Here is a 24,009-nt window from a genome sequence, read left to right on the forward strand (position 1 = left end):
ATTTGATTTTGCTGATTTGGAGTTTTTGAATAAATATTTTAAAATCTTTTTGCTGATTTGGACAAGTCTTCATTTACAATTTTATTTTTTGTTCTTGTTTCAGTTCCTCCCTCTCTCTCCTATGTTATCTTTGTGTGTCTAATATACTACTCTACACTACTCTATACCACCATGGTCAAATGTTGGACCAAGGCGAAATTATCAACAAAGACTTTCGACGACGGCGAAGAATTCGATGGCCATCCCCCTCGCGGTCCCACTAGCGTACCCCAACAAACTAGCGTTCGACACGTGTCCCACGTACAACGACAGTACTCGTTGTGTGGATCCCGTCACCGTAGGTGTCCCTAGGTGAAACGACGTCGTCGGTGCGAGAAGCTTCGTGCGCCGCCGAGTTTCTTATTGCAAGAGGAGAAAGGGAACTCGGGGCCTGACTCACACTCGCCCTTCCACCGAGTTGGCACCAGCGGCATGCCTGAATCGTCGAACGATTTCGACTCCGGTCAGATCCTGGTGTCGATAACTCCCACAATTACATTGGCGGCGGTAAGCGTGGTGGCGAAATCAGAGTAAGCAGAGGAGTATGAATACAGAAGAGAAGGTGAAGAAGACAACGATTCAGAGAAAGAGAGAGGGTCAGAGTTAAAAGAGAGAGAATCGAGGTTGGAGGAGTACCATTCATGGTGGGTATTGAAGGTTGAAGGTTCGGAGGCGTCGGTGAGGAAAGTGTTGTTGTTTAGGGGTAGTTGGGGGTAGGCAGAGGGCGCTATTTGTGGTGGTTTTTGGTGGTGGTGGAGGAAGAGAAAGAGGGACAAAGCTCCTTGTTTGGTGTTAATGCGTTTTTTTTAACAGATGAAGAACAAAGAGAGAGAATGGGGGAAACCTTTTTTAATAGGAAATCCAGAAGAAAAAAAAATTGGAAAAAAATTATATGATTCATTAGCTAGTAATTGAACAAAAATTAAGAAATTTTTTATCATAAATTGTTAATCAGATACATAAATTTGGCATTAAAGTTTTATACATTAATAAGATCGAATTTCTTATTTTTAAATTGTTTTAGAGTAATAAGTCATATTATATTGTTGCAGTAATGGATAAAAAATTACATTAAAATATCAGAGGTCATGAGTTCATTGATTGAACAACATTTTAATATGAGGACGGAATAAAAAAAATGTGTGTGTATGACATCGCGACGACGCCATATCACTGAATAAGGAAAAATTATATTTTAGATAAATACGGAGGGAGTATATATAGATATATAGAATGGAAATACATGGAAACATAAATGAAGTCTCAAAAGTGAAACAGGAAAGTTGGGGTCCTGACACTACAAGAAATTGTACTATTAACGACGGAAAATCCCGTCGCTAAAGGCCAATAATTGTTGATTAACGACGGGATTTTCCGTCGCGAACCCGTCATAAAAGGGGGCCGTCGTTAATGGGAAATCCCGTCGTTAACCTGTCGTAAAAGACATTTGTGACGGCTGTTCCCGTCTTTGTTGGGTTGTTATCCCCGTCGCAAAAACCCTTTTACGACGAGATTTTTACCCGTCGTTATTAGGTTGTCATAAAAGATATAAATTTTTGTAGTGTGAAAGGTGAAGAAACGAAAAGACTACTACTCAAACTTTGGATTTACTTTAACATTTTAATCTAAGGACCTAACCTTTCAAAATGTCACAAATTAACAAGAAGTTGTACTATTAACGACGGGAAATCCCGTCGCAAAAGGCCAATAATCGTTGATTAACGACGGGATTTCCTGTCGCGAACCCGTCATAAAAGGGGGCCGTCGTTAATAGAAATCCCGTCGTAAATCCGTCGTAAACCCGTCGTAAAAGACATTTGCGGCGGTTATTCCCGTCATTGTTTGGTTGTTAGCCCCGTCGCAAAAGGCTTTTGCGACGGGATTTTTGACCCGTCGTAATTAGGTTGTCGTTAAAGATACAAATTCTTGTAGTGTGTTCTACATGATCGGTAAAGAAGAATGAGTTCCCAAACGGTGAAAAAAAGTCATAATTAAACGATTAAAAACTAAAGGTTAAACACTACAAGAAATTGTACTATTAACGACGGGAAATCCCGTCGCGAAAGGCCAATAATCTTTGATTAACGACGGGATTTCCTGTCGCGAACCCGTCATAAAAGGTGGCCGTCGTTAATAGAAATCCCGTCGTAAATTCGTCGTAAACCCGTCGTAAAAGACATTTACGACGGTTATTCCCGTCATTGTTTGGTTGTTAACCCCGTCGCAAAAGGCTTTTGCGACGGGATTTTTGACCCGTCGTAATTAGGTTGTCGTTAAAGATACAAATTCTTGTAGTGAAACCTTAAATATAAGCTAAAATGTTATAAAATTTGGTTTATATTAGGTCCGATTTTTGCAGTGGCGATGACCAACCCTAGCTAGTGTAGTCACAAAAATATTAGTAAATCCGAAGTACATTTTTTTTTCCCCTAACAGTATCCCCTAGGTCCCAAAAAGTATTAAGCTGGGAAACTAAGACAAATCACGTTTAATTTTGATTTGGATAACATTACGAACTTTATCTGAAAAAACCAGGGATCGTATATTATATTTAAGTTTACTTTGAGAGATGGAATGTGCCAAAAGAATTTGTTTATAGGGCTCACCGTTCACCCTTTAATTATTTTCTCACTTCTCCTTTTCCTTGGTTCTCTTGGTTCGAATTATAAGATTGGAATGCCAAACTAAATAAGTATTGAGTCTTCTTTGTAAAATATAAATAAAAATAAAACAAAAGCACGTAGTAGGGTTCGCACACGTGCGAACGTCATTGTAGTGTGTAATTAAGGTGGTTATAAACGTCCAACTTTCCATGGCAATGATAGTAGGATACTACGTACTAGTCTGTTTGAAATTAGAATAGAGATTTGAGAGGGGGAAAGATGTAGCAAAATTATTCTATTATTTAATTTAATTTAATTAATTAAGTTATATTGAAAGGTCTTTTATAGGCTCGTAAAATATAATTCCTCTGTTTTGTTATTATTGCACCATTTAACGTTTTACGCTTGTCAATGAAAAACTTTAGCCATTAATATCTGTTACTATAAATTAGCTAAAATTATAATATATAGTTGATACTTTGAGAACATATATCGAGACAGATATAACAAGATCTCACATGACTATATAATTCGTTAAGTATAAATCACAAAATATTTGATAAAAGAGTGTGTGAATAATGTATATTTGCAAATGGTGCAATTATAAAATATTTCCTCTTTTTTTTTTGGTATACCATCCGGTTCACCCTTAGGGTTGATCCGGATTCGGGGCGAGTTCTGAGTGGATATGTTACAGTTCCCTCCCGATTGTTGTTGCGGGGGATCGAACACGGGTTCTCCCTACCAAGTTCAGCCTCAATCACCACTGAACCAATAGACAATTGGTCCATTTTTATATAGTTGCAACATTTTCCTAAAATGGAAATGTCAATATAGTTGCAACACACTTAAAATGGAAATATTTTTTACCCAAAGTTACAATTTTACACCTAAGATGAAGTAAGTAATGTGATTAAAGTGGTTGTGGCCTCAGTCAAGTACACTTTCTTAAGTACCGTGTAGAGGGGTATGTTGCAACAATAAAGAATCGGATGAAGTACTAAACGGATGAAGTACTACTCCCTCCATATTTTAAAAAGAGATATACTTTCCTTAAACGGTCGCATTTTAAAAAGATATACATTTTCTTTTTTTTGACATGTTTTGGTCCCAACTCCAATTATATGAATATTTCTTTTTTTTTGTAGTTTCACACTTACTCACATCATCTTTTTACTATAATAAATAATTCAACCACTACCCCACTTTCTTCTTATTTTAATAAATTTAACTCACTTTCCTAAAAATACATGCCGATTAAAGTGTATCTCTTTTTAAAATACAAATGGAGTACTTTGCTAGAATTTGGAATAATGCACTAACACATTACTGTCCAATAATAATATTCATGTTCCTAGAATTAATGACCACTAATACACTAATTTTGAGCATAATTTTTAACCTTATCGACATACATAGTCTTGTGCTTCGTATAATGGAGTATCAATTCATCACCCCATTAATTAAGGGGATTTTTAATCGACGTCCTATTTCGCTAAAAACGCCCGCGTATTAATGTTAAAAGGACAATTATACCCTTTACTTAAAAACTAATTAATAAATTTTCAATAAATACAATTTTTAAAAAATGACTAATTTGTTAACTAAATTTACAATTTTTATGAATCGAAAATGATAAATAATTTAAAAGTTTGTGACTTGTATTTTTAAACAAAAAAATTCTTACAATTTTTTTTTCAATTACAATATTTATATTAATTAAGATTATAAACGAAATAATTAAGATTAAACTTCTTTTTTCTTTTTGGTTTGTACATTGGTGCAAAATTTGGAATTGAAAAGGATTTTTTTTAATATATATTATAAACAGTGCCCAATTGGTGGCTCTATGCCAATGGTGCCCGCCCAGAAATGGCGGCAACCACCATGGCTCAGCCACCCAAGATCAGCGGCTGAGCCATGGTGGCTGCCGCCATTTTAGGGCGGCACTCCATGGCTTAGAGCTTCCAATTACGTGCGGCAACAGGGTACGAATTCCACGAGAAATCCCGCAGCCCAGAACGACCGGCCAGTCGACCGCTACTTCAGCCGCCGTACACCCAGATCGACCGACCACCCAAGCCGCCGTACACCCAGATCGACTGACCACCCCTAACCCAAAACGACCGACCACCCCTAACCCTAACCCCCGCCGCCGTACACCCGTGTCTTGCTCTGTTCCATTTTTTTGTCTACTCGATCCCTGCTGCCGCCCAAAGAAGGAGGCCAAAATCGTGGTACACCGGTCAGAAACAGCGGCTGCAACCATGGCCCAGCCGCAGATCTTGCAAGGTTGAGCCATGGTCGCCACCGCTAGTTCTGAGCGGCTGTACCACGGTTCCGGCCTCCTTCTTTGGGCGGCATTCTTATTTAAAAAAAAAATTGTTTGATTTAAATTAAGTATAAATGCTATTTTCCCCTAAATTAAAAAAAATACATTAATAATTTCGTAATATATTTTTTAACATTTGTGAATTTCAATAATAATAATAATTATTATTATTGTGAATTTCGTAATATTATTATATTTTATTTATTTATTATTATTATTGTTGTTGTTACTATTATTATGAAACTTTTTACTATTATTATTATTATTATTATTATTATTATTATTATATAAATCAAATGCTAACAAAGTCAAATAATTTACAAATAGTTATTATTATTATTATGGCATAGAATTTTATAAGGGCAAATTCGTCTTTTCATATAAAAAATGCGGACGATTTTAGCGTACGCGGACGTCGAATAGCGATACACTTTATTAATAAGGACGCTAATTATATTTGGTATATTCTTCGTATGATTTTGAAAAAGGAAAAAAATATATAAAAATTGGTAGAATAGAATGACAGAACGACAAGGCTAGAAAAGCTAGAAGCAGAGGTTGGATTCATAGATAGGTGGGTTTGAGTATGTAGTGACGCAAGGGATGATTTGACAAGTAACTGAAGAAAATAAGTAGAAAGGATTGATTATATTATCGATAGACACATAAACTTAATTGGAGTGTTGAATATAGCCTTAATTAGAAAGTCTGTCTTCTTGTTGATCAGTCTCCTTCATCACTTACTACTGCTTATGTGTTATGAAAAAGAGAAGATACCTTGAAATCCCCCATTTCTATTTCTATTTCTCTATAATACATACCACTATTGCTCTTCCTTTTTTTGTATTTCTTTTTTCTGCAACCTGTTTTATTGTGCCCAAATTTTGAAGACCGTTTTCCGTATATATACAGTATGACGTCTGTCTTAGACTGATAGTAGTCTGCTAGTAATGCATGTGTGTTTTCAAATTAATCTCAATAAGGTTACAACTCATCGCAATTCTTTATTACGACCACCTTTTCCAAATTAGGCCATACCATATGTCACATGAAGCCAACGGAACAAATGACTTCTCCCTAAGACTTGGGCCTCACCACTTTTAGAGTTTTAGCCCATTTTTTTATTTAACAAACCCTATTCCTTTTTTTTTTTTTAAAAGGTAAGAAAAAGGAACTTAGGTACCACTTCGCACAAGGGTGTAGCCTAAGTAGTCACTCTGTACAATTTCGTCTAACTTGGGGGTGGAGTTCGGGGAAATACACATAGGATTACAAATAAGATGACCTACATTAGCAATCCAATCTGCTGCTTTGTTTGCTTCTCTGTATATGTGACTGATGTGAGCTGAGTCAAACAGCTGAAGGAGAATCTTGCTGTCATGAATAATGTTTTGCAGTTTCCAAGGGGGCTTCCAAGTACCTTTTAAAGAGTTAATCACTAGTAGATTATCTCCTTCGATGTGAATATCCTTTATACCTAGTCTTATTGCTTCTTGGATTCCTTTGTGAAGGGCCAGGGCTTCGGCCATATAGACTTGAGAGTTGCCGAAGTTGAAAGCCTTAGCCTCGATAGCAGTCCCGGTGCTGTTTCTGATAATGATTCCTCCTGCTGCTGACGAAGATTTGCGAGAACCATCGAAATTTAGTTTGAAGGCGCCTGTGGGGGGTGGGAACCACCTCACAAGGATGGTGGTAGAAGTGGATGATTGGTTAGGAGAAGATGAATGAGTGGTGAAATGGGTACCTCTAAGTTGATGAGAGTCAATAAGGAGTCTGAGTTCCCATTCTTTAAAGGTATTGAGGGCTCTGAAGAAACAGCGGCAAGTAGAGACCTTCGTGTTGGAGAAAACTAAGGCATTACGTTCCTTCCAAATAATCCAGCATAGGTTAATGAATTTGCGAAGAGCAACCTGGTTTCGTCTGAGGTAGTCTAGGGTTTTGAAAAAATCGGTCATAGGGAAGGTGAATTCTAGCTAGTTTTTAGTGAGTCTGTGAGTCCAAACATTTTTTGAGTGTTCACAATGGAGGAATAGGTGATCTAAGTTTTCGCTAGCTTGATTACATCTTGGGCAGCAATTTGTAGGAATGATTTTCCTATGGAAAAGCGTTTCTTTGGTTGGGAGGCTTTTATGACAGATTTGCCAAAGGAAAATTTTCAGTTTCGGAGCTATATTAAGCTTCCAGATCCATCTAAACTTCCATTTGTCGTCAGTTTTGGGGAGGTCGTGAGCAAGCCAGGTTGCAGATTTAACTGAAAAGTCCCCAGAATTTGTGCAGCCCCAGATGGGAATGTCCTGTAGGTTGTTGACAGGAATAGGAATTCCTCTAATCAATTGGACCGCATCAGGAGGAAGAACTGAATATAACTTTGCAATATCCCAGTTTTTAGTCTCGTCAATGAAAAAGCTTACCGTCTTACTATTGTCAATAAGATTCGTAGATATACCCGGAAACTCAGCCAAGGCGTATTGACCAATCCAATTGTCTTTCCAAAAATTAATGGTGTTTCCATTCCCTAATTTCCACCTTATACCTTTTCTAAGAATTTCTCTTTGGTTCAGAATACTGGAACAGATAGGCGAGTCTCTAGATTTCTTTTTTGCTGAGAAAAAATTGTTATTTTGGAGATATTTCTTACGCATAATTTTAGCCCACATATTATCTTCGTCTGTTAGGACTTTCCAACCAAGTTTAGCTATGAAGGCTCTATTTAGCGGATAAGTTCTTCGTAGGCCGAGACCCCCTTGCTCCTTGGGTTGACAGACCTTTTTCCAGGCGATTAGAGGGAGTGCATTCCCTGTTCTGTTTTGGTTCCAAAAGAATTGACGGTGAGAAACATCCATTTGATGACATAGCTTTTGCGGAATCAGGAAGGAGGAGCAGATGTAGGCTGGAAGCGACTCGAGGTTACTCTGAATGAGAGTCATTCTTCCTGCTTTAGACAGAAAATTGGCCTGCCATGAGTTGATGCGGTTTTCATTTTTTTGCAGAATGCGTTGATAGTCTGCTCTGGTGGGGGTGAATCACGAGAAGTGGGCGCCCAGGTATCTACCCAGCGACATGGATTTTGTCATGTTGAAAATGCTAGAAAGAGAGTCTCTCTTTGAATGAGTGATATTCTTTGAGAAAATAATAGCCGATTTATGGAAGTTGACGAGTTGTCCCGAGAGTTGACAGAAATCAGTAATGATTTTTAGAAGGTTATGGCAAGCAGAGTTTGTGGCTTTACAAAGGAGTAGACTATCGTTTGCGAACATCAGACATGGAATTTTAGCGGTCTGCGGAGCAATTTTAAACCCCAGTCCCTGGCTGGGCCTCGCACTAGCATTGTTAAGCATAATTATAAAGACTTCCATACAGATGATGAAGAGATACGGCGAAAGAGGGTCGCCTTGTCTTAAGCCCCTAGAGATGGGGTAAAAAACTTGGTCGTCTCGTTATTAACTTTAAGGGAGTAAGATACTGTTGTGACCGTTGCTTTAACCCAGTTGATCTAGGTTGCCGGGAATCCCAATTTGTCTAGAACTACCCATAGGAAGTCCCATTCTATCCTATCGTAGGCTTTTTCCATATCTAGATTAAGCGCACACCAGCCAGTTTTCGATTTTGATTTTTTAAAAACATTCAGAATTTCTTGCACCAGCAGGAGGTTATCGTGAATTGATCTACCAGGGGTGAAGGCATTTTGAAAGGGGCTAATGTGTTTCTTAAGAAAAGGGCTTAGCCTAGTGACTAGGAGTTTAGAGATAGCCTTATAGATCGTACTACAAAGACTGATTGGCCTAAAGTGGTTGGGATTCTCAGGATTGTCATTTTTAGGGATAAGGGCTATCAGTGTGTGATTAAGAAACGACGGTAGATGACCATGAGAGAAAAAACTCTTGATCGCTAAAGAGATCTCTGGCCCAATAGTTTTCCAGTAAGTTTGGAAGAATTTCGGACCAAACCCGTCTGATCCTGGAGCCTTAAGTGGATTCATACTGAAGAAACTCTCCTTGATTTCATCATCAGAGAAGGGGGCAACTAGATTTTCACTCTCTGCACTAGTAACTAATTGTGGCAGAAAATCTAGATTAAAAGTCCTACCATTTTGGACGGAGGACTTAAACCTGTTTTTAAAAGATTCGTAAAGAATTTTTTGAACATTTTCCTGACCTTCTTCCCATGCATTGTCCTCATTTTTGAGTCTGTAGATATGATTTCTAGCCGCTCTATGCTTCATAATCTGATGGAAAAATCTGGTGTTCCTGTCGCCTTGGTTAAGCCAGGTTTTCTTTGCTGCGCTTTTCCAGGCATACTGTCTATGAATAAGAATTCTTTCTCGTTGCTTTAGCATTCTGAAAAGGTGATTTTTCCATATAGGGTTGAAAGGTTGTGAAATCAGTTTATCTTCCAATTCTTGGATTTTCTCTGCGTTTGCTTTAAGTTGCATGGTTTTATGGGAAAATCTTTCCTTGGCCCATAATTTTAGGTCATCTTTAATATTGGAGAGTTTGGTTCTTATTCTAAAGAATCTCGAACCTTGAATATTTGAGTTCCACTTTTGTTTAACAATTTTAGTTGGTTCTTCATACAGAGTCCACGAGTTCTGGAATCTGAAGATTCTGTTAGACGGTAACGCCTCTGAGTTTGTGTCGAAGAACATGGGGGCGTGGTCTGAGCTCGTGAAGGTACCATACTTTATAAAAGCATTCGGAAATTTGTGGGCGAAGCTAGTGCTAGCAATGGCTCGATCTAGTCGTTGATATAATCCTGGGTGGGATTGGGATTTCCAGGAGAAAGACTGTTGCAGACAATCGATGTCTGTAGCATTGATCCTATTGATAAATCTGGGAAGTCTTTGACATTGGTTTTGAGTGACAGGGTTACCCCCGAGCTTGTCTGAAGGTTGTAAAAGTTCGTTGAAATCGCCGACTAGAATCCAAGGGGTGTGGATATTTTCGTAAAAAGTAGACATTGACTCCCAGAAAGGGTCTTTATCTGGGTTTTGAGCGGGGAAGTATGCCCCTGATACTAGAATCTGGTCGTTAGTTGGTTTATATAATACGTTAAGGTGAGCACACCGATCCACAAGCGTGTAGTTTTGAACCAGAATTGAGTCGTTATTCCAGCAGACCCAAAGTCCTCCACTATGCCCCATAGGGTTGATAATTATATGCTTTTGGAAACGAAAACCTCTGATTACATTTCTACTAGTGGAATTAGTCGTCATAGTTTCAAGAATGAATAAAATGTCTGGTTTAAAGGTGGTGATGTAGTGGTTGATATCACCAATTGCTTGGAGTTTTTTACCTCCTTGAATATTCCATGTGAGAATTTTCATAATTATGAATTAGCACAAATAAGAGGCCTTTAGCCCATATGTTTCAAAGCGGAACAAAGTCCGGTTCCAGTTAGCCCAAGCAATGGAGGCTAAGATCAAACGAATTAAAGCAACAACTTTGTACTGAAAAGGAAAGCTTATTACATAAACAAAGTTTAGAGGACCATCATTGACATTCCAGGAGAAGGAGCAAAAAATGTTCGAAGTCCAGGAGTGGAAACGCCATACTTGAGCATTGAAGGTATGAGTAAAATACCAACTGAGAAGACAAAAAACAGAATTGAAAGTTAGCCAGAAGTTACTAAACAACATTTGAAAAGTTGACCAAGACACCAAGAAAAGGAACCAAATTGACATGTGGAGGTGATGGTTATTTAGATCAAAAAGGTCCTCAGGTAGGAAACATGCAATGTTTCTTACTACATCATAGGAGATGAACCAATGGCTATCTTTGGACTCAACCAAAAGGCACCAAGCAAAGAGCTTCCTGAAACTTAGGTTCCTCCATTTGAAAGGGAACCAAGAGGTGGTCCAAAGTCTAACCTTGATTCTGATCAAGGCAAAAGAACTGTTCCACAGTTTAAAGTCCAAGATAACATGAAGCCAAGGCAAACAACAAAATAAAGATAGCCAACTCAGATCAAAAGCCATTAAAGTCAAAATATCATTAATATTACAATTAGGCACAATGCAAGATTGCTGAAGCTGATTAACTACTGTAGTAGTATGCCTAGCTAAGAAGCTACCTACAGGTTTACAAAAGCAGAAAAAAAAGAACCTGTAGGAGAAAATAAACCAGCAGAACAAGCTAAGCATATCCCTACTAAACCCTAAAGGCATAACTACCAGTAAAAACTGGTCAAAAAGATGTGTTGAGATATTTAACATCCAAAAAGTAGTAGAAGGAGACACACAAGTCAACCAGCAGAAGGAGAAGGAGAGAGATCACCATCACCTCTCTTCCTTCTCTTAGAGTTCTCAGCTTCCATGGGAGGAGCGCAGTCAGAAAAAATCGGGTCATTCTCATCAAAACCATCACCATCACAAATCTCCAAGTCCATATCAAGCTCATCATCCCCCTGAACATCCTTGACACCAAGTGGAGCAAGCTCCAGTGGGTCAAAATCCGGCAGAATATCCTTATAGGGTTGAACTGCAGGAGGATTGAGAGTAATGGTGTCTCCAGTAGACACTTGGAAATCCTGTAGACCCTGAAAGCTGTTGGCAAGGGGAATGACAGGCAAACCAGCACCCAAACCATGAGAAGGGGAGTGTAAAGGTCTAGTCTGGACAGGAGGAGGATGATGATAACGCTTGGCATGGGACTTCCTTGTATTACTCCTGGGCTTGGCTCTTCTTCTTGGCACCACAGCCAGCCAGTCAGAAGGAGTGGCTTGCCCTCCACTATCCCCAGGCATGCCCATGGACAGTTTAGCCTCGTCCAGTTGAGCCACAACCAGCTCAAGACAGGGAGGAGGTCTCTTAGGACAAGCATTCAGAAAGTGGTTTGGATCACCACCGAGAGGGCAAACCTCCCAAACACCTTCATAAGACAGAAAGTACTCCTGGATATCATAACCAAAGTTAAGAGTGATAGACCTAGGCACAGGCTTGGTTATATTAAGGTTGAGACAAACTCTAGCAAACTGTCCCTTTTCAGTGTTTTCAGAAGTGAATTTGTCAAGCTTGATGGGTTGACCTACACAACTGGCAATCTGGTTTAGGTAGTGCCAAGTCCAGTACTCAGTAGGGAGAAAGGGGATTTTCACCCATTGATCCACATGGGTAATGGAGCTAAACTGAGCTTTGAAGGAGGCTCTCCAAGGCAAGAGAACAAAATTAAGACCCTGCACAAACCAAGGTCTACCCTCCCAAACCTCATCCTTGTCAAGGGGGTTAGAAAATTTGATGAGAAACCAACAATTCCCAATGAACCTAAGAGAAACCTCACCCCTCAAAAAAGACCAGTCTTTCTTCATCCTAGCTATAACAGCAGCTTGTGGCACAAATTCCCCCCATACTTTCCCAAACAGACAGGATGCTTCCATAAGCTTGACTTGCTCATTGTCAAGTTTAGGGGCATCTAAGGTGGTGGTGGCACTATTCGAACCAGGAACCTGTGGTGCATTACTGTGTGAACTGTCCTTAGGTGGGGGATTGGAATCATGATTAAGACTGCTACCTCCCAAGAGAAAGGAGCTATGGGTGGGGTGGCTGAAGAAGCTGGAAGAACCTGGATCACTAGGTAAGCTGGTAGGTTGAGATTCATTGGAAACTGGAGAAGGGTTCTTCTTAAGAAGTGAGGCATAGCTAGGCACTACAGGGTTGTTAGACATTAAAACCCAAAGACTAGGACTGAAACTGGGAATTTTCACTAAAATTGGGAAGTTTAACCTTGCAAACACACAGGAAGAAAAGACAGAGCTAATTTGACGAAGACTGAAAAACGTGGAGAAGGTGCTACTACTGAAGAAAAAAGACCAGTATTTATAGGCTTGAGTTAAAGACTTAAGAATACTAATGGTTGCAAGAAAAAACCACATAAGATTGAAAACAACCACAGAAGGATCTAGAAAGCCAGAAATAAATTGCAACAACTGAGTAATCATCACACAGCTAAAACCGAAACACAACCCAACAAAATGCAAGCATTGAAAAAACGCGAACCCAAGTAATAAATGACAGAATTAGAGTGAAAAGGCAAAGAAGAGTATAGAGAAGGACTTCCCTGCGACATTTTTTGGAAATAGAAGAAATCTTATTGCTCCTGCAAATGGATAAGCACCTCCATTGGCCCAAACAGGACGGTAAAAATGCATTAGTGGAGTAAAACCTTTAATTAACCCCATTAAACCATCATTATTGTTGAAAAACCCAAGATCTAGTGACTCAGCATCGATCTCCACATTTGGATCAATCTTGCCTTGCTGATGAAGGCAATCTGAAGGACGAAAAAGAGGAAGATCACCTCGATACAAACGAGGCACCAATCTGCTGCCAAGGAAGCCATAATTACCCCTATTAAGGCTTAGTCTAGAGATTTTTTGGGGAATCTCTTTCCGGTAAGAGGACAAGGAGGAAGACGAAGAGTTTTGCAAGGCAAAACTTAGATATGTGAACAAATTGAGCTTGTGAAGGGGGCTAGACCAACTTAGGGTTTTCACTCTCTCTCTAGAAAACTTCGGCCTCTCATGTTTCTTTTTTTTTCTCTCTCTTTTCATTTTTTATCTCGGATCTGCTGGGGTGGCCTCCAATTAACAAACCCTATTCCTTAACTCTCATTCAACTATATTAGGAAGCTTATTACTCCCTCTAATTTTTTTTTTAATATATCACTTGTATTTTATTATTGTTTTTTTTAAATGTATCACAATCGATTTTACATTTGGTAATTTTTTACCATATTTTGTTATCGTCCTCTCTTTTATGGTCCCCAGTTTAATTAATTTTTTTAAAAAAACCATCATCTCTCACATGTTATTACTATCATGGTTTTCATTGTTATTTTTCTTCAACAAATAAATTATCTACTCCCCTCACTTGTATTATTTAATAAGAGTTTTGCATGGCCGGGCTTCCTAAAACCATGTGCTTGTGCAAGTGATACATTTTTTTTTAAAAAGACGTAGTGAGTAACATTACAAAAATAAAGAAATTAATAAAATCAACTTACATATCTCGACAAAGAAAACTTTAATAAAAAAATATGAATAAAAATATCAACTTATATTCAAAAAAGTTTTTTTGAGCCACCCAAGTAGACATACAAGTCTTTAAATACCACCAAAGTCAAAGTTAGTATGTCCTGAATACCAAAGCAAAAATATAAAGCAAAAAACCAAAGTGAATTAGGATGTTTATAATACACCAAACAAAAAAAGGAAGGTGTTGGGGCCTAAACTAGTACCAGGACTTTTAGGCCCATTTATCTCTTCGGCCCAGAAGAAGATTCCAAGCGACCTTGTGGATAAATGACGAATTCTAGTTCTTGAGTCCAAGGCCCAAAGACCACCAGATAGACCAGGTCCAAGTTAACCAACGGCCCAATAGATTGTATTTATTATACCTATAAATACCAATTGTCTCCCATCTGTGGGAGGCAGGTCACATTTATTACATTTTACTAATCACATTGCTCAAAAAGCTTAAGACATTCATCTATAATTAAGATAATCATCTGCTATTACTTAATCCATTGTGACTCTTTCCAATCAGACAAATTACCTCATAAGGGATTGTTTACACCCGAAACAATTTGGCACCGTATGTGGGGAAAAAACTTACCAAATGGCCATATCCCGCACCTTACGTTGCTCATCCTCGGAGTCCACACGCTCCCAAAGCGCAGAACCGTTGACCCATCGAACCTCTGAAAGCAGGAGAACAAGAACCACCAGGTCGACTAGGAGAGGGGAGACCAGCTCGCGAGCAGACACCCTCCCGACCGAATCACAAATCGCAGCAGCCATGGAAGTCATGCAGCGATGCGTATCCCAGGCAAATAGAGTTAAGGGCACCACACCAACATTGTCTGCCAACCATCAGATAGTTCTAACCCCTTCCCGAAGTGGAAGAGATCGTTCCCGCGGTCGCTATACAACAGCGCAGCAATCTTTGCGCCGACGGCTTATACACAAGCCGATCCGAAACACCCCCACCGATCACTCAAACACATACAACCCGGTCAGCAATGACCAGAGGATCAGTTCTGGACCGCCTGGGACACATAATCTCTGTCAGAGAAAGACCAGGACAACGTATTCCCCCGAATCAGCAGACCGATACTACCTGCTCTCCCGTTAGACAAAGAAGATCCCCACCAGAGGGGGTCGGCCAGACTGTCCAAGGAAGAAGGAGGACCAGAACTCCCCCCAGGAGACCTAGATCCCCTCCGCCCCGGAACCCTGTGAGAGTGCACGGTTCACCTCGATCCAGGAGAGAGAGAAGAGCCAGCCCGATCGAAGGATCAGACACACCATCAAATGAAATAATGACTCCAAAAGACTCTCCTTTCTCGAAGGACTTAGGTAGAAAAAGAGTATCATCCAGAGTAAAATTGCCGGCACATATCAAATACGATGGACCTGCAGACCCTCGGGAACACATAGCCGCATATGAAGGGAATATGTACCTTCAACCCTATTCAACAACCACCTGGTGCAAATATTTTCTGACCACCTTAACCGGTATCGCTCAGACCTGGTTCCTCAAGCAAAAACCTGGGTCAATAGGAGATACAAAGACCTTGTCACGAAATTCAGATTGCAGTTTATCAGCAACTACAGCAAAGAAAAAAGAACCCATGAGTTGATGGCAGTCACTCAAAGACAGAGAAGAAAGTCTGAGGGATTACATGGCCCGCTTCACGAAAGAAGCCACGATGATCAGCTGTGTCAAAGCCGACGTAGCACTCTTCGCTTTGCAAAGTGGTCTCCGCTCGGGTGAATACCGAAATAAGCTATTGATGAGGCAACCTACCACTCTGGAAGAGGCCTATCAGTTGTCCGAAAGCTATATCAGAACTGAAGAATGGAATTTCGGCAAGACAAGCAGGAAGACAACAAAGGGACGGTAGCAACGAAAAACAAAAAACCCCCAGCTAGAAATGAGTCCCCAATACGAACACAGACTGCCGACAGAAAGGATGCCCCCAGGTTACAACCAAAATATGAAACTACACACCCCTATCGGAAACAAGAAGTCGTATTTTCGCTCTAAACAGGGCAGACACCAGATGGGAGAAGCCCCCGAAGGATGATAACTGTCAAGAGAAACCCAAACAAGTGGTGCGACTTCCACGACGATCATGTACATCTGATAGAGAAACAAGAAGTCGTATTTTCGCTCTAAACAGGGCAGACACCAGATGGGAGAAACCCCGAAGGATGATAACTGCCAAGAGAAACCCAAACAAGTGGTGCGACTTCCACGACGATCATGGACATCTGACAGAGGAGTGTATCCAGCTAAAGGATAACATAGAAGATCTCATCCGACAGGGATATTTAGCCAAGTATCTTGCAGATCACAGGGAGGAGAAGAAAGCCAAAGAGATCCCCAAATCAACGCCTCAGATCCAAGCCAAAAGCAATTAGAGGCAGTACTCAGACGAGAAAGGTCCAGATGTCTTCTTCATTCATGGAGGGACAAGATCAACCCATCAGTGTAAAACACACCTCCGAACTTTAAGACACCAAGTCAACTTTAGCGCGATCGCAGACACCCTCCCGGCGGTTCCAACAATGAGCTTTTCGACCGATGATTGCCGAGGAATAACATATGACCACGAAGACCCGCTCGTGGTATCAGTAGACATAGCCAATCACACTGTCCACAGGGTTCTGGTCGACGGAGGGAGCTCGGCCAGTATACTCTTCAGATGCGCATTCGACAAGCTTAAAATTGATCCCAGACAATTAGCCAAGGTCAACTTCCTTGCTATCAACTTCAATGGTTCATCTGTCGTCCCTGACGGAAAGATAACACTCCCCGCAACCATCGGAAGACGGCAGACCGCAAGAAATAACTTAACCGAATTCTTAGTAGTCGACATGCCGACAGTCTACTACGTCATAATGGAGAGACCATTGATCCACAAGGTCAAGGGCGTAGCATCAACCTACCACCAGATGATGTTATATGTATCCGACGCTGGCACACCTGAAAAACTACGGGGAAACCAAGAGTCAGCTCGCCAATGCGATTACAACGCAGTCAAAACCCGAAACCGCCGAGATTTTGACACAGAGGAGGACTCTCCTGAAGAAGAGTCCGACCTTCAGGAAGCTTATGGAGGAACCAAAAGAAAATCAGCCGACGTTGAATCAAACAGATCCACCCTGATGACGGATATTGAGGGCAGACCTGACAATGGGGAGACCCAGACAAACACCGAGATGGAGGACATCTCCCTTGAAGAAGGAGGAGACCCGCCGGGCATTAGAATAGGTACAGACCTGGGGTCAGATCTAAAAATCATGATTGTCAACCTACTGAGAGACTACAAAGACATCTTCGCGTTCTCGGCGGAAGACATGCCAGGGATCGATCCCAAAACAGTCACCCACAAGCTGAACGTCCTAAAGGGATCAAAACCCATCAAACAAAGGCTACGAAACTACTCGGCAGAGAAGAGTAATGCAGTGGCAGAGGAGGTCAAGAAGCTGAAAGATGCAGGTTTTATAGAGCCTTGCAAATACCCAGAATGGCTCGCAAACATAGTCATGGAAAAGAATCCCAACGGATCCTGGAGGATGTGTGTGGACTTCACTAACATCAATCAGGCATGCCCAAAAGACTGCTACCCTCTCCCTCGAATAGATCAACTCGTAGACTCCACTAGTGGTCACGCCCTTCTGAGCTTCATGGATGCTTTCTCTGGATACCACCAGATATTCATGGACAGCAATGATAGAGCAAAAACAACATTCATAACCAGTGGAGGGGTATACAACTACATCATGATGCCGCTTGGTCTGAAAAATGCGGGAGCAACTTACCAAAGGCTAGTAGACCATGTCTTCGCAGATCAGAAAGGAAGGAATGTTGAGGTATACGTAGACGATTCGATCGTCAAGAGCAAAAAAAGATGAAGAACATGTTGCAGACCTCAGAGAAAAATTCGGCAACCTCCGAAAATACAAAATGAAATTGAACCCAAAGAAGTGTGTCTTTGGGGTTAGATCTGGAAAATTCTTAGGTTTTATGGTCAGCCAAAGGGGGATAGACGCAAACCCCGACAAAGTCAAAGCAGCCATGGATCTGCCAGAGCCTAAAACCAAGAGAGATATTCAGAGGTTAGCAGGGAGGATGACCTCCCTCTCTCGTTTCATCTCAAAAGCGTCAGACAAAGGGATCCCGTTCTTCAAAGAATTAAAAACTAAATATATGGTATGGGGAGCAGAGCAGAAAGAAGCCTTTAGCCAACTGAAAACACACCTAGCCAGCTTGTCCACCCTAATCAGGCCTGCAGAAGGGGAAACACTATACCTCTATGTGGCTGTCAGCCCAGCGACTGTCAGCGCAGTATTGCTTCAAAAAATGACAGACAACAACAACCCATCTATTTCATCAGTCATACGTTGATCTCAGCAGAAACCAGATATCCAGTGATAGAGAAGGTAGCTTACGCAGTAATCATTGCGGCTCGTAAACTCAGACCATAATTTGACGCCCATCAAATAATCGTCCTGACAGACCAATTGCTGGGAAAAACGGTCGAAAAAATTGACAAGTCAGGAAGAACGGAAAGATGGGCCCTAGAGCTGACAGAATACGGGATAAAATTTCAACCCCGGGCTGCAATAAAAGCCCAAGCATTGGCAGACTTACTAGCAGCATGTTCCTACCAAGAAACACTTGATGAAACTCAGAAAACATGGGAGGTCTTCACAGATGGGTCATCTACTGTCAACGGGTCTGGAGCTGGCGTTGTCCTTCTCTCCCCGGAAAAGAAGATCATCGAATACGCAGACAATTTTTTTTTCAAGGCATCCAATAACGAGGCAGAGTATGAGGCAGCAATCGCAGGACTAGAGCTATGTCTGACCCTGGAAGCAGAACATGTCTTGCTAAAAACAGACTCGCAATTAGTGGCGAATCAGATCAGAGGGGAGTATGAAGCAATACATCCAAACATGTCCCTCTACTTGGCAAAAATCAAAGCCCTGAGTGCAAACCTACGTTCATTCGAAATACAACTAATCCTCAGAAGTCAAAACATCCAAGCAGATGCCCTATCCAAACTTACAAGTTCCAGTCTGGCAGACGTGAACAGATCAGTATTTGTCGAAGTCCGACAAACAAAATACATCGAAGAGCAAGCAGTTGAGTCGTTTCCAATCAATACTGACCCATCTTGGATGGATCCGATTATCGCCTTTAAAACAGAACAAAGCCTCCCAGAGGACAGAAACACCTTGAAAAGAATCAAACGCACAGCGGCGCACTTCTGCATAATCAATGAAGAGCTATACCGCAAGTCGTTCTCATCTCCATTTCTCAAATGTGTCGGCCCATCAGACGCCGACTACATACTAAGAGAAATTCATTTGGGTATTTGCGGAACCACATCGGAGGACGCAGCTTGGCACACAAAGCCCTCAGAGCAGGATATTGGTGGCCCACAATGGTGGCAGACTCAAAGGAGATGGTCCAGAAATGCGAGAAATGCCAAAAATACGCCCCTGTGATCAACATGCCAGCTAGAGATCTGACCCCAATCCTTAATCCCTTACCCTTCGCCCAGTGGGGATTGGATTTGTTGGGACCCTTCCCTGTGGCCACATAGCAAAAGAAATATCTAATTGTCGGAGTAGATTACTTCACAAAATGGATTGAAGCTGAAGCATTGTAAAACATTTCCGAACATAATGTCAGAAAATTCATATGGCAAAATATTATCACCCGTTTTGGAATCCAAAAAGCCCTTGTAATGGACCATGGCAGACAATTTGACAACTTTCCGCTGACTGAATGGCTCGACCAGTTTGGGGTCAAAATAGCTAAGTCAGCTGTCTGCCACCCCCAGAGCAACGGCCTAGCCGAAGCATCCAACAAGCAGATATCGGGAGCCTTGAGGAAAAGAGTAGAAGAGAAAAAAAGCAAATGGCTTGAAGAGTTTCCAGGAACTCTATGGGCACTAAGAACAGCCGAAAAGGAGTCTACTGGGTACACCCCTTTCAGCCTGGTATATGGGTCGGAAGCTGTCCTCCTAGTGGAAATAGGGGATTAAAGCTTCAGGGTAAGGTGCTACTCTGAACAGGAAAACGAATTACGACTCAGAGAGGAATTAGATCTCTTTGACGAAAGGAGAGACGCCGCCAGACTTAAGATGCCAGCTTAAATGCAGCGTGTCAGTCGACATTACAACCGCAGAGTGAGGTTGCGACCTCTCAAGGTCGGAGATTTAGTTCTCAGGAAGTCAGCAGCCACGGGAAAAGCAAAAACACAAGGCAAGTTGAGTGCCAATTGGGAAGGACCTTATGAAATATACCAAGAGAAGAGGCCAGGTACCTATAAAATCCAACGCATGGATGGAAGAAAAGTCACCAGTCACTGGAACGCTGATGTACTTAAGAAATATTTTGTGTAGGATATACTAGGTCTACGATGTATGCTCCAAGGGAGCAGTAAGTCAGCTTGTAATATTCTACATCAAATGAAAATGGGCTCAGACCCTCCTTGCAAGAAAATTATAAAAAAAGGAAAGTCAGACCCACGAATGATCTAGGTCTGACAATATTTTCCACAGGATTCATAAATATCAAGGAAATAGGAAAGTCAGACTCTTGAACGATCTGGGTCTGACAAAAATTTTCCACAAAACTCATTTCTATTCCAAGGAAAAAATTAGGAAAGTCAGACTCATAATGATTTGGGTCTGACAATATTTTCCACACGATTCCTAAATATCAAGGAAATAATTTTCCAAGCAAGGAAATAGGAAAGTCAAACTCTTGAACGATCTGGGTCTGACAAAATTTTTCCACAAAACTCATTTCTATTCCAAGGGAATAATATATATATATAAAAAAAATATTAGGGAAGTCAGACTCATAAATGATTTGGGTCTAACAATATTTTCCACACGATTCATAAATATCAAGGAAATAATTTTCCAAGGGAAAAATTAGGAAAGTCAGACTCATGGATGGTCTGGGTCTGACAGTATTTTCCACAGTTCACAAAAGCCAAAGAAAATATATTCAAAGGCATACATCATCTGGGTCTGACAATATTTCTATTCTGAGGGAAGTTAGAAATGCAGAAGACTACTAATAAGAGTCTGACGATATTTCCCACAATACAAACGAAAGATAAGTTTATAAACCCTTCATTAAGTCAGTCAGGATAACTGATGAAAAATTTACAAAAAAATAGATAACAATTAAAGTTCTCAAAATACGGAAAATAATGGATTGGCAGCTGTCCCCTGACAGACAATATAACCAACCATACAACAGCAACACAAAAAAAAAACGATTTAAACTGTTTGCAGATGGTAAGCTCAAAAGAAGCAAAATTAAGGGAGGACAAGGTCGTCAGATTTCACAAGACCCCATCGATTTGGGAGACAACTTCCCGAGTTCCTAGGGGACGGACGTCTTGTCTGCCACGTTTTCAGCCGACGAGGCCTTGTTGACTTTGATAGCCTGAGTACCAGAAGACTTGGTAGTAGCAACCTGAGCCTTGGTGCTATCAGCAGCATCCTTCTCTGTCTGACGCTCCTTGGCAGCAGCAACCTTCTTGGCAGACAACTCCGCCAACTCCCTTGATTCCTCAGCCGACGACTGCTTGTAGGCTCCCTCCCTAAAGGCTTTTAGAACGTCTGCCCACTTCAAGGAGGGATCGACTTTCTGAAAACTCTGCCTTGCATCACGACAACCATCCTTCCACCGAGATTTTCACTTCTCCTTGTGCACCTCTGGATCCACTCGGGAATTTCTCTCTATCTCAGCTTGTTTCAGTTTGCCTTCCAGAACAGTCAACTTGCCCTTCACAGAGTTGGCCCCAGTAACAACAACTGAAACCTGATCAACCTTCGCCTTAATCTCAAGATCCTTCTGAGCCAGCTCAACCGCCCTCTTAGCGAGCTCTGCATCTTTGGCGATGATCTGATCTTTGAGAGACTTTATCTTAGTCTACATCTGCTCACCCGCTTTTTTGGTCTTTTCAATGGCCTGATCCAGCTCCCTCTGATCCTCTTCAAACTGCCTTCGCCTCTCTGCAGCAGTTGACCTCTCATGATAAGCCATTACAGAATGAATAGCTAGATGCTCGTAGGTCTGACAGAAAGAAGCCAAATAAGTTAGAAATTAGGGTCAGAGAGAAGAAGATAAAAAAAGAAAAAAAAAAAAGAAAAAAAGAAGATAAGATACCTTCATGAAGTGGTACAAAGTCATGCCAAGAGGATCTGGCACAGGACCATGAGGAACATCAGCACGAAGAAAAGACCCACCAAACCAGCGGCGGGCCAAATCGATCATGGACACAAATTCCGTAGACTTTGTAGAGTCAGACTCAGACAGCTGAGAAGGTCCGGCTAGTTGCTGACACACCTCGTCCGAAACCGACATCCGAGGAACTTTGGCGATGGGCGACATGCTATCCATGAAGTCGTCAATATCTCCCATATATATTCCCCAGGCTGAAAGCAGACCCAGTAGGAACGGTGTCAGACACCATCAGAGAGGGCTCCTCCAATTTCTGGCGCTTTTGAGACTCTAATTCAGTCGGCATACCAGACATGGTACGTTTTAAGGGTGATTCCGACTCATACTCTGGCTCATCCAAGAGGATGGGCTGCGAAGGAGAAAACCCAACATCTTGCTGCGGAGACAAGGGAGGAGAGACGTCAAACATTTCCTCAGCGTCCACGGGAGATTGAGGAGGGCTAGGAGAATCCATTCTTCTTCTCCGGAGTCGGCGGGGTCGCAACACCTCAGACAATGGAACCCGATCGTCCAAATCGTCAGACACGCTAATGTCTGCCGCCTTACGTTTCCCCCTATCTGCACCAGCAGTAGATGTCGGCCGAAACTGGGGGGGGTGGAGAGATAGGATCTGAATGACCTTGAAGAGGCTGCCAAAAGTCATAAATGATCCGTTTGTGTAACGCCCCGACCTCTAATTCAGTTATTAAAGCATAATTAGCAGCGGAATTAACCTAATTGGTCGGGACATTACCTGTCGTAACTTTATTTTTGGAAATTACAAGGCAAACATCAATCATAAGCTATTAAATACTCCAAAATATATATAATAATCCTTTATATTACCAAAATAAAAGTACATAACTTACTAAAAGTCTTTAATTAAACTATTAAAACTTTAAGCATAAACTAGGTGAATATTATTAAAGTGAAAATTCCTCGCCATTACTCGTGTCCATCGTCTCCATCAGTACCTAAAACAGAAAACGAAACGGTGAGTCGAAGACTTAGTAACGAACTATTCTAGCAGCGTAAATTCATTTCAATTCATTTTATTTAATAACACAGGGAGAATAGAATAGGTAAAACATTTAATAAAACATCATATTTAATTCATTCATAAACTTTGCAATTTAACATGCTAGTTGTCGGCAAGTACGACCCGTGAAGGAATTCTCCACTGGGCCTGGACCCATAAGAGCCTGGGCTCATCATCGAACTGTAACATTGGGCCTGGGCCCCGAGCCTAGGCTTATAACCATGGGAGCATGGGCTCGTAATCCATGGGTGGACAGGTGTCCGTGGTGCATGCATGACCGGTAGATAGGAAGATAGTAGTTTATATAATGCTAGACAAACCAGGTCTTTCACTTTCATTTATCATGTTGTATGTAATTTTACCAAGCCTTGGCTTGTATTTCAGTTGAAATAACATAACTCATTTAGCTCATAAAACATAATTTTGATCCTGGGATCAATAAAAATATCATATCTTTCAAAGCATTGCATAAACATAATTTTATGAGAAAACTCAACCAAATCATATTATAAGAAACAATTCAAACAAATCATATTTCATCCCATAATCCATAAAACACATCAAAACATTGGATTGAATCACAGAAAATCGTGGTTGAGTGGTGGTGAGAATGGTGGTGGTGGTCAGTGGTGGATGCGGTGGTGGTAGACGGTGGTTGATGGTGGTTGATTGGATTGAATCACAGAAAATCAAGGAGTGAGATTGAAATTGAAATTGTATTTGGTTTGTTATTGAAATTC

At 41.1% G+C, this 24,009-nt stretch overlaps 1 protein-coding gene across 1 annotated transcript; it reads left to right on the forward strand.

Moving 5' to 3' along the window:
- The first annotated feature begins 16,539 nt into the window (after window positions 1-16,539).
- Window positions 16,540-17,889, forward strand: LOC130461466 (uncharacterized). Its single transcript, XM_056829579.1, has one exon. It carries the CDS (start codon window positions 16,540-16,542, stop codon window positions 17,887-17,889), a length of 1,350 nt encoding a protein of 449 aa, XP_056685557.1.
- The last annotated feature ends 6,120 nt before the right edge of the window (window positions 17,890-24,009 follow it).

This window comes from Spinacia oleracea, chromosome 5 (genome assembly GCF_020520425.1).
Source record: "Spinacia oleracea cultivar Varoflay chromosome 5, BTI_SOV_V1, whole genome shotgun sequence".
Lineage (NCBI taxonomy): Eukaryota > Viridiplantae > Streptophyta > Magnoliopsida > Caryophyllales > Amaranthaceae > Spinacia > Spinacia oleracea.

Excerpts from the sequence above, each read along its gene's own strand:
- LOC130461466 (XM_056829579.1), top strand. The coding sequence starts at position 16,540 with ATGAGCTTTTCGACCGATGATTGCCGAGGAATAACATATGACCACGAA.